General features: G+C 58.3%; 1 protein-coding gene across 2 annotated transcripts in view; it reads left to right on the top strand.

Annotated features, from left to right (window-relative positions):
• Nucleotides 1-5,831: 5,831 nt before the first annotated feature.
• PLCD1 (phospholipase C delta 1) overlaps nt 5,832-11,450 on the top strand; it is a 22,800-nt gene continuing 17,181 nt past the window's right edge. The window contains exon 1 of one of the 2 annotated variants that reach the window (XM_040964783.1): nt 5,832-5,944. In XM_040964783.1, coding sequence (XP_040820717.1) covers nt 5,911-5,944 — 34 coding nt within the window. In that variant the 5' untranslated portion in view covers nt 5,832-5,910. Of the gene's footprint in view, nt 5,945-9,502; nt 9,682-11,450 lie in introns of those variants that run through there. The other variant, XM_040964775.1, reaches the window with a different exon arrangement.

Raw genomic sequence — 11,450 nt, 5'->3', positions numbered from 1 at the left:
GCTCGGTCCTGTGTGCCTGTGTGTGTGTGCGCGCACACGCTTGAGTGACGGTGAGCCTGTGTCCGTGAGCATCGTGGTTGCGCGTGCGTGTGTGAATGTGTGCATGCGTGTGATGATGTGATGCGATTGCATGGGTGTGTATACATGTATAACTGCGTGCACGTGTGTGCCTTGTGCGGTTGATTGCATGTAGGTGCGTGGGCACGTGTGCTTATATATGATTTGTGAGTATGCGCACGTGTGTGCATTTATGAGTTGTATAATGCACACACGTGTGTAATCGTATGGGTGTAGAATTGTGTTGTAAGTGTGATTGCATGTGTGTGATTCATGTGAGTGTGCATTATATGTGTGAGTATATGCTCATGGGTGAAAGAGAGGAGGGTGAGGAACAGGGGAGCGGCCACTGAAAGCAATGGCAGTGTGGTCCAGGAGGGCCAAGGTGGAGACAACTGTGGTTGTTGCAAACCATGGAGGACAGGCACTTTGTAGGGGAAGCGGTGAAGACGGAGAAGAGATTTAAAAGGCTGAGCAACCCAGCTTCCTGAGTCATCAGGGCAGTGGAAATGAAAACCACTGTGATGTAACCACACGCCCAGGAGAAAAGCTGGCAATGAAGACTGGGCGAAGGCAGCACCAAGTGCCGGGCAGACATGAAGCAACTGGAATTTTCCTGTGAGCGGGAATGCAAACCAGTTCAGACAATTGGCAGGCTCCTTACAGCCTGCAGGCTGGGATGCCATGCCTGGTCTCCAGGGAAAATGGAAAATTTTGCACCCACAAAACCTTTTACACAAATACCAACACCATTTTGAAGAAAAAAAAAAAACTGAACTCTATGCCTAGTTTTTGCATGACTGGCATTGGCGTGGAAATTGCTTGTCCCTGAGAGCATGTGCCGTGTTAGGGAGTTTGGGCTGTGTCCCCAGGGACATGGGAAGGCCTCCTCCAATGATCTACAATTGGGCAGGTGATGATTCACAGCTCCGTGTCTCACAGCTCTGGTGGCCCTGGGAGCAGACGGGAAGGCAAGAGACCTTAGACACAGGTTTGAAAACCCACTTCCTGTGCCGCGGATGCAGGCCACTTCCGGCTGTCTCCACTGGGTGCTGGTCTGTACCTCTTTTGCCCTGTGAGCTGGGAAGCCAGGGCCCTTGCCCTGGACTGGGCATTCGAGAGGGCCCCGCTTCAGGCCCCCACTGCCTGCTGCCCCAGCTGCAGCCCACGGGGCTGCTGCCCCCACAGCTTCTGCTTTGAGCTCCCACCCCCAGTGCTGCTGACATGCATTTGCTGGGGTACAATGAGAGCTTGGACAGATGGGCTTTTTGCCCCATTTCCATCTGCACATGAGGCCCCTGGTGGTGTACAAAGGAGCCACGGATGGAAGAGAAAAGAAACAGTCTCATGGGAGGGTGGGAGGGTGGGCGTGCCCTGGATGGTGCACCAGATAGCCCGCAGCAGTCCCTAACTGACAGCCCCAGGCTCTCTGTCTCCTTCTCCCTGTCCCTAGGGGGAAGACAGGGGACGAGTTGTCCCCAACACCATCCCGTCGGATTCTCTGTCCCACCTCCCACAGTCTTAGAGAAAGTCAGAAGTCTGACCCTCCCAGCGCTAACAGCGTTCCAGCTGCCTTCCTCCGAGAACTCCCCTGTAAACCGCACCTGCTCCTCTTTCTAGAACCTGCTCTGCCTGACTTCTGTTTATTTCTCTCTGAGCTCCCACGTGTATCTTTGGCCCTTTCCCCTTAAGAGATGATTTCCTTATCACTCCAGCTACATCTTCTGCTTTTTAAGTTTTTTTAAAAAAGAGAAATATGTGACATTATGATGTCACACATATTAGCCGATCATCTGCTTTTTCTTATTATGTCACATATGTTGTGTGATCATTTTCTTTCTTTTTTTTTTTATACCTGATTTGTGTTCTGTGACAGCTGACAAAGGACCACACCTTTTGGCTGCCTGCCAGTCCAGCAGTGACAAGCAGCCCAGTTCTTCAGCGTGCATAGTGCACTGGTTCTGGAGGACCACATCGGAGCATTGTTTGACCAAAGGCTATCTGCCTGCTAGCACTGGAGATGCTTCCAACCCTTCTCCCCACCGGAGAGATTCCACCCATGTAGACTCTGACCAGCATTCTGGGAGAGTTGATGGACACTTCAAACACACTATGCTGCCGGCTCACAACCTCCACCTTGCACTGGGTCGCTCACCCAGGAAGGCTGTGGAAGGTGCTCTGTCCACAAAAGTAGTGGGCCTGGCCCTCTTCAGCTACCCTTGGGTCAGTTCCCTGGCGCTCCAGCCTTCCGGCTGCCCACATTGACAAAAGCCGGGAGCCACCCTTGCACCTGCCCGCAGCCATGCCTGAGCCACATCCTCTTCCACCTGAATGGGTTCCTTTCCTTGGGCTCCCTGTTTCTGTCCTGTTCCTTCGCAGTAGCCAGAAAGAGTCCTTGAGAACAGAGGCTTAAGTGGACCCCACTTCAGCTAGAAATGTCCCAAGTGGACCCCACCTGTCCCTTACGGGAGGTCCTGGTCCCTGCCGCCCCTTCTCTGTCTTCCCTCATTCTCCCAGTTTTCTCAGCTCTTGCCTCCTGGAGTGGGAGTGCCTGTTCTCTGTGGCTGGGCTGGCATCCAGTGCCCCTGATGGCAGCGCACAGCTCACTCTCCTGTGCTCACCTGTCCCCTGGCCTGGGCATTGCAGCCTGCCTGTGGCATGGCTGGGCCCCTTTACCCTCATTCTGCTTGTCCTCATTCTCATTTTCACCACGTAACGTGGGTACCCCTCCTCTTGCAAGGGCTTGCCTCCCAGTAAACTCACGGTGAGTTGAGAACAGTGAGGAGTGGATGCACCAATTTCTACTGGATCCACATGTTTACCCATGCACCTTCAGAATATAGAAAACTCAGAAGTCAGACCACGTTAAGTCAGGGCTGGGTTGTGTCCTGCACAGTCCGCTTAAGCTTCTTATAGGGTTAAAGGTCCAGGAGGCAGCAATTTGGGGTGTGCATTGCTCACTTATGGCTCTGGAACACACCAGTGTACAGAGGCTCTTCAGAAAGACAGCAGATTGGGCCCGGCACGGTGGCGCAGTGGTTAAGGTCCTCGACTTGCACACCCGGGATCCCATATGGGCGCTGGTTCTATTCCGGCGACCCTGTTTCCCTTCCAGCTCCCTGCCTGTGGCCCGGGAGAGCAGTCAAGGATGGCCCAAAGCTTTGGGAGCCTGCACCCGCGTGGGAGACCCTGAAGAGTCTCCTGGCTTCGGATCGGCATAGCATCGGCCTGTTGCGTTCGCTTAGGGAGTGAATCATCTTAGGGAGTGAAGACGGAAGATCTTCCTCTCTGTCTCTCCTCTCTCTGTATATCCGCCTTTCCAATAAAAAAAATAATAAAAATAAATAAATAAATAAAAGAAAGACAGCAGATAAGCAATAACAGGAGTTTTCAAATGGGGGCTTCAGGGTCTTTCTCAGCTCACTGAAGTCCCTCCTCCTGCCGGGGTGGGCTGGGCCTCTTCCCTCAAGTAGGGGTCAGAGGGCACATCGCCTGATCCTTGCACTGTGCTCTGCCCCACGGGTATGGCGGAGTGGTCACTGGGATGTAGTCCAAAGGGAGGCAAGAGCCACTTCACAAGGGAAGAGACAATAACATCTCACCTTCATCATTCTGGAGAAGCGACCCAAGTATCCCAAGCTGTGCTGCAATTTCCTGCTGGCTCAGGCAGGACCTCACAGGCCACAGTAACATCGTGGATCTCCGTCTGGGGCATCCTTGCGGGACAAGGTAGCCTCCGCTTTGCCTCTCACTGCAGCTGGGAGCCTTGTGAGCAGCACGCCCTGGGCTCCATGACACCCAGGATCCACATCATGGAGCAGGCTGGCTCTGGCATGACTGTAGGAGGGTAGGTCCCAGCTCAAGCCCTCCAGCAGGGACTGGCTAATACCAGGAGGAACTTGACCCCTTTCTTTTTGCAGATCCAAAAGTTTGTTCAGAGTTTGATGGCATATCTACACAGATTTACATGGCCAACAGCCTGCTGTGCCTTGTGATGGAAACTCTAAAAACTTTGTCCACCTGCCCTACTCAGGCTTACAGGTGTGTGCACTGGGGAGGGGTGGGGAAGGGGGCAGAGCCTGCCCACACTGCAAACTGGCACTGGTGGTGTGATAACCACCTGCCCTACTCAGGCTTACAGGTGTGTGCATGGTGTGGGGGGGAAACCTGCCCACACTGCAAACTGGCATGGGTGGTGTGATCACCCCCTGCTCTGGATCTCAAATGAGGGTGACAGGAGGGAGGTGCAGGCAGGCATGGGTACTGGCACCAGAGTCTCCAACAGCCCACACCCACCCCGTCCCAGACACTGAGGATTCCTGCATTCCCAGGTTGGTGGTGTGAGCTGAAGTCAGCTCTGCTGTGAGCACCAAGCCCGAGCCAGCTTGCACAGTCCCTAGAGTGACTAGGAATTTGGGCACCTCTGCAGACTGAAGCTGGATTTGGGGGTGTGCGTCACTCAGATGCCTGGACAGGCGCAGACGGCAGAGAGAGCAGTAACTTTGTGGGACAGTGCCAAACTTCTTGTGCCTCCACAAAGAGCTCAGGCCCCAGCAGAGATCAGCTGAGCACCTCAGGGAGGTGTGGGAGGGTGGCCTGGGAGGAGGGGATAGGGTTGACACAGGTCACGGATTCTGTCTGGTTTCTCTGAGCAGGGTGTGGTCCAGCCCTCCTTTCTGGCAGAACTTGCCTGCATAGGCGAGGTCTGAGTCAGCCATGCCCATCCTGCCGCAGCAACTCTGGGCTGGGAGGTGGCGGGCTGGTGGGTGGGGGCAGGAGGAAACGTCAGCTCGTGCCTCTGGGCCAGAAGCCAGGAAGAAGGTCCCGAGTGAGGTGGGTTTAGAATACGCCGGAGAGGAGCCCCTTGCAGTCCCACTTGAACCTCAAGGGGAGTAGTGCCGACAGTCTCCCAGAGGTCAGATTTGGAGTCAGCATGCTGACCCCTAAAAGGGGTCCTCCCTCTCCCGTTACGAGACTGGGGGTGCCAGGAGAGGCGTGCCAAGGCCAGTGGAACTGAGATGGAGCTGGAAGGAACAAGCCCTGCCAGGGGGTAGAGTGGAGAGTGACATGCCCAGCCTGTAGTCTCAGAGATGGGACCCTGAGCTCCAGTCAGGGGCCAGCTGGCTTCTTCCAGACTCTCACATAGGTGTTGGCATAAGACCTGAATGGCTTCACTGGCCAGCACATGCCACACCCACGCCCAGCTGTGGTCTGTGGGTACTCTCAGAGAGAATCTCAGCCCAGGATCTCCTTGCCCACTCAAGGAGTTCCCTGAAAGAAGAGATCCAGGGGTCCTGATCCCTGCCCTGTGCAGGGCTGTGGGGCGCTCAGAGGGCGGCTTTCAGCACCGGCTCCCTCGTCCTAGACGTTCGGAAGCCCCCCAGCAACAGCGATAGGCTCTCAGGACAAGGTCCTTGCTCTGTCTACTTCCCAAGAAGGAACGCACGTTGCGCGGGAGACTGCGGCGGGCCGCGGGACCGCAGCCCGGGTGGACGCCGGGCTCCTGAGAGCATCGCCCACTGAAAGGGTGTGGAGCCGGGCGGCCCGTACTAATGACAGGGCGCTCGGCCTGCGGGTGGCGGCTGCGAAGGAAGCCGGAGGGATCTGGCTATTTCTGGCCGGGGCGCGCCTCCCGGCCTGGCGGCTGCCTGCCCCAGAAGAGGCGGAGAGAGGCACGGGTTGGTGGGCCGGGGGAAGGCGGAAGGCGGGGCGGGAGCGGGCCCACCCCCGGTCTCCTTTGGCCGCCGCCCGCTCGGGCCCCTCTGCGGCGCACGCACCGGGAGGACTCGGACCCGGGCCCCGTCGCCGCTCCCGGGAGTCCCGCGGCGACCAAGCCGCCGCGCCGCCGTTGGCATGGACTCGGGCCAGGACTTCCTGACCCTACACGGTGAGTGCTTGGCGGATGCTAGCCGAAGTCCCTGCCTGCCCGGGTCCAGGCCGGCTGAGCCGATCAGGGCGTGGGGCATGGAGATCCTCTCCCCGGGCCCGGGTCTCCGCCGCTCTGCGGGACTTGGGGCACTCTGAGCCCGCAGCTTCCTAGAGTGGGAAGACTGCGGGGCGCTGGGCGTTTCTAGTCTGGCCCGCGCGCTGGGGTGAGCCTGGAGACCTCCGCAGACCCTTAGCTGTGGGCTTCCCTTTCTCCAAGCGGGACCAGGTCCTGCGGTGTGGCTCGCATCCGGGGGAGCTTCGGAGGGAGCGAGGGTGGAAACAATCGGCGATCGCCCATGCTCTCCCCACTCCGGCCGGGCAGCCCCCGTGGGTCCTGAAGACCACCGGCTGCCTGGAGCGCCTCGGGGGGTGCGGGTGTGGCGCGACGGAGAGGTGTGCGAGGCCGGCCTAGGTCGCACGGTGCGGCGTGCGCCTCCGTTCCAGGTTCCACGCTCGCGCCGCCGGCTGCGCCGCCTTTTGTCCGGCGAGCTTTGTCTTGGCGGATCCTGGCCAGTTCCTTGCTCTGCCCCACTGGCTGCGGAGCGTGGATGCTCACTGGAGCCTGAGAGTCCGCAGAGTCAGCCTAGGGGACTTCCTGCTCCTCGCTGTCCCCAGGCTATCTGCCAGATCCACAAATCCTGCGTGCCTCGATTTCCTGGCAGGCTAGAGACCCCAGAGCCCACCAAGATGACTGTGAACCACCCACCAAGATGACTCCACCATAGTTCCCCGCCCCTCCTACAAAAAGGAGTTGCCCGTAGTAGTAGTCCTTGTCAGTCAAAGCTGTCTTGTTTCCTAGTTGACCCAGCCCTGGTCCTCACTGCCTAGCCAGCCGTTGCTCAGTGCACTAGTGTTAACTTTACACCAGGATCCTACTTCCTGAAACCCACCTTGTGCAGCTGGGTCATGGGATTCCTGCTCTCTCTGGGTTCCCTCTGGTCTCCTGGGGCCACAAAAAGGCCCACCAAGCCATGGGGGGGGGGGGTCACCTTCATGGACAGGTGGAAGGGGGCCCACCTTGGTGTTCCTGCTTTTGTCCAGTCTCTCTCCTGGGGAAACTCTGGTGTCCGCTGGGAGAGCGAGGCACGCAGGGGCCAATGCCTCGCCCCCTCCAACCCTGTCTGCAGCAGGGGGGAGAGCTACTTGTAGCTCATCCTACATGCTGTTCTCTCCATCAGCTTGTCTCCACTGCAAGCCAATGGGGGATACAAAAACCTGGCAGGGGAGAGGAGCAGGGAGAATCTGTACCCTTCCCAGCCTAGCTGACTTGGGAGTGAGGGGATCTGCTCCAGGAATGCTCCTCTGGGGTCCCCCCCACCCCATTTGCCAGGAAGCTATGGGTTCTCCTGGATAGATATTACCCCCTTGCCCCCGAGCATGCAGAGGCAGTGTGGAGTGCAAGTATTCACTCGGAAAAATGAGGACTAGAGCTCATATCTGCAGCTTTTCTGCTGTGCCTCAGTTTCCTCATCAGGCTGCCATGAGGACTGGATGAAGGGATGCTTGCAAGAGGGTGAGCCAGCACCTGAAGCCCCTTATGGGCTGTGTTCCTACAGGAGGCCCTCTCCTGGTGGCTGTGCCCTGAACACCCTGGGTCCAGAGAAGCTGACACTGGGGTCAGATTGAGCTCAGGAGCCGTGGGGACTCTTCATGCCTGGGGAGCCCCAGGCTGCTGCTGCTCTGATCCCCGTCCTGCCTCCCTAAGCCCTCATCCTCCACTCTCCACTTGGGCTTGGCCTGAGCTGGCATCTGCAGAGGGTTCCTGGCTGTGTCATGTTCCAAAGCCCCCCCTCCAGCCCCTACCAGGGCACATGTGCACACACCCATCCCCTGCTGCTAGAACTGGCATTTGTAAAAGTGGAAGGCAGAGGTGCTTCCTGGAAACTAGGGCTGCAATCCAAGCTTTGCGTCTGCTTGCTTTTGTACTTTCTCAGCACAAAGATGCTGTGCGGAGAACTCACAGGTGGGCTGCTCAGGAAGAGATGATGGTTCCAGGCTATCACCTACCTGTGATGTCCCAGGCTCAGATGACACCCACTCTGGTGTTGGCTGTTCTGTGCCACTTCGGTCACCCGGCAGTGCCTGTGGGCTACCTTGGGGCTGTATTTTTGTTTTGTTTTGTTCTTAAAGATTTATTTATTCACTTATTTATTTATTATTACAAAGTCAGGTATACAGAGAGGAGGAGAGACAGAGAGGAAGATCTTCCATCCCCAAGTGACTCCAATGGCTAGTGCTGCGCCGATCCGAAGCCGGGAACCAGGAACCTCTTCCAGGTCTCGCATGCGGGTGCAGGATCCCAAAGCTTTGGGCTGTCCTCGATTGCTTTCCCAGGCCACAAGCAGGGAGCTGGATGGGAAGTGGAGCTGCCGGGATTAGAACCGGCGCCCTTATGGGATTCCCAGCGCATTTAAGGCCAGGACTTGAGCTGCTAGGCCATGCTGCTGGGCCCGGGGGTTTTTTTGAATGCTTCAAGCCTGTAAGAATTCAAAGGAAGCAGGTCACAGGGAGACACCAGGTGTGGCTCCTCTCCATTCTGCTGTCCCCTTCCCAAGAGTAAAACAGCTTTTCCTGGGCCTGCCATCAGTCCCCATACCTGGTCCCCAGCTTCTGCTCTGGGGTGGGCTGGGAAGCAGGTCACCCTACACTTACTTCTGTGTGTTGACATTATTGCTGTGCTTGACTGGCGCTGCCAAAAACTGGTGCTTGCCAATGAGTCACTCGGCTGGTTTTGGGGCTGCTGCAGAGCGGTCCCCGCCCAGCCAGGGAGAGAGAGGGGTGAGTCAGGCCTTTCTGGCTAGGTCCTGACCTTGGCCAGCAGGAGAGGCTCCGTGAATAGCAACTACTGTCCAGCAAGTTGGACAAGCTGTAGTGTTCATGAAGGAACCCACTGTTCCGCAGCCGCTGGCACGCAGCTTTATACAAAGTTGCAGTCGTCCTGGCGTCCCGCGCAAGCCTGCGGTTCAAGGGCTCCTTTTCAGATCCGCAGTTTCAAGAATGCCACGTGCGCCGGGTACCTGGGGGATTACCCGCTGGGAGGGGAGGGGCGGTGAAACTAAAGGAAGGAAGCCTCGGACGGAGCCCCACACCCCAGCACGAACCAGCCCGGCTGCGCCACGCTCCGATGCGCCCGCACAGCTGCGGCCTGGGTGGGTGGCTCCCACCCGTCGCGGCTGAAAGGCCAGGCGCGGATCCTCCCCGTCCCGCCCCCAGGGGCAGTGGCACCGCCCCTGCCTCCTTCCTGGGTGTGGTTGTGCCCCCTGTCACCACCCCTGCCTGACTCCGCCCCCGCAGCCAGCTTTCTGGTTTCTGCCACGGAACTGTTTCCTGGCTGTGGCTTTGCTCCGCTCCGCCCCTTGGCTCGGCCGCGCCTCCCAGCCTCTCCAGGGCTCTCTCCGCCTCCTAGGACCTGGGTCCACCCCTTTGGGCTCAGATTTCCCCCGCGGCCCTGCCCCTCTGGGCAGGCCGGGCCCTCCTCTGGAGTGCTGGTTCCACCCTCCACGCCTGAACTCCAGGAGGCTCCGTCCCAGGGCCGGCCAGGCTCCTTGAACCAGCAGCGTGGAGGCAGCACGAGTGTGCGGAGCGCCATGCAGTGCTTGGGGGTCCCGAACCGGAGCCGCAGCCGCAGGCGCACCAGGGATCTTTATCTTCAGGAGCAGAGCCTCAAAGTTGCGCTGCAGAATGGGCGGAGGCTGGGTAAGAGACGCAACTGGGGCTCGCGAGCGAGGTCTGCTGGAACGGCCAGGCAGCTGGAACAGGGCGAACTGTCCGGGGGGCCTCTGACCTGAGGGAGGCACCTGTGTGTTTTGGGGGATGGGGGTGCTGGATCTACAGAGGTGGCAGGTGGAGACCACTCCTCTGCTCCTGACATACGTCAGCCATCCCCGACCCCACAGATCTATCAGCTACTTGTTCCTTTAAGTCCTCCTGTGAATATCTTTCCAAGAACACTGGCTGGCTGACGTGGATCTGGGATGCTGTGCCTGTGACAGGTGTGACAACAGGTGGCTGAGTGACAATGGCGATTGTCACACTGCACCAGGGGTGGTGTGTGACTTTGTGGGTGGAGGGCGCTACCACCCATTGACAGAGTGAGCCAGTGCACACCTGTGCAACTGTGATTGTGTGTGGCAGTGGTGGCCCAGAGTGGCTGAGTGTGTCATTCTTTATTGTGACAAGTGCGTGTCGTGTGGGTTGGTTAATGTTGTGACTTGGTGACCGTGCACCTGTTGCAGGTCACTAGGTAGACATCAGCCTGTGTGTTTAAAGAAGGGGCAAGGAAAATGAGAATTTCTGTGTGCTGGAATGAGGAAGATAGGGCAGTGAGCCTGGGTCCAGCAGCAGGTGGGTCCCAGTCCGCTCCCTAGAGGCAGCTCTTGGGGAATCTCCCACCAGGCACCAAGGGGGCTAGCAGGTGCCTTCCCACCGTGTGGAAGGAATTCTGGGAAGAATTCCAGGAATTCCTTACCCAGGAAGCCCTCCTCCCAGAAAGAGCAGGTGAAGGAGATGCTGGGGTCCATTGCTGAGTCCATCGGAGCAGCAGTTGGGCTGCAGACTGGACTCTCTGGTTTGGCCAAGCTGCCCCGCCTGGGCTAGCAGGTGTATCCTTTCTTGCGTGAAGACAAGGATCTCTGTCCCATCAACCATGTTGGGTCTGAGTCCCTGCGAGGTAGGACTGCTTCCCAGCACTGGCCCTGAGGGCAGGCGGCTGCCTCTGAATCCTGACCCTGCCCGACAACTTCCTGCAGCCTCAGTTTCCTTGTTTGTGAGATGGAAATAATGACAGTCCCTGGGGGATTAAGTATATGTGCTAAACACGGGGAACCTATGCCAGCATTAACCATGACTGTGGTGGCGGCTGTCATCGAGGTGATGAGGATGCAAGCTGAGTGTGACCGCTTGGCTGTGGGACACTGAGAGTGGACCTTGTGAGCAGGACTCCAGGACAACTCCCCCCCACACAGCATCCGCCTGCTGGCCTCAGGGTCAGCCAGGCAGGAATTGGAGCTCTAAACTCCAGCACCTCCCTTCCCCAGGAGTGCCTCAGGTCAGTGTGTGGAAGCCACAGGAGACAAAGGGGGACCTGGCCAGGGTTTTCCTGGTAGCTCCACTTGCAGGGGAGGGGAAGAGGGAGCTGAGGTCCACTTCCCGAAGCCGCTGGGGGCTTATCTCTGCTGGCTAAAGACAGGACAGGATAAGCCTGTCAGCTCTCTGGGGGTGTTTTCCAGAGCCCGAGGGCGGGTGGAGCGAGGGGAGGAGGTGATGGCAGCGGGCATCTCGCTGTGCGGGCATCTCGCTGTGCTGGCCGTGCCGCTCCCCGCTTGGCTCAGATTTAGCAAGGGCAGTAAAATCCCCCAACAAGGAGGCCTTCACCTGCCCTCCCTCTGAGGGCCTTGGGACCTTGTGTGAGAGCCCCTTCTCTCCAGCAGGCCTCCCCTTGGGCACAGAGTGTCCCTGGAAAGTGG

The sequence above is a fragment of the Ochotona curzoniae genome, unplaced genomic scaffold (assembly GCF_017591425.1).
Source record: "Ochotona curzoniae isolate NIBS_2020 unplaced genomic scaffold, NIBS_Ocur_1.0 contig_1302, whole genome shotgun sequence".
NCBI lineage: Eukaryota > Metazoa > Chordata > Mammalia > Lagomorpha > Ochotonidae > Ochotona > Ochotona curzoniae.
Note: the sequence above shows the minus strand (reverse complement) of the source record. Positions and strands in the feature narration are given on the sequence as shown.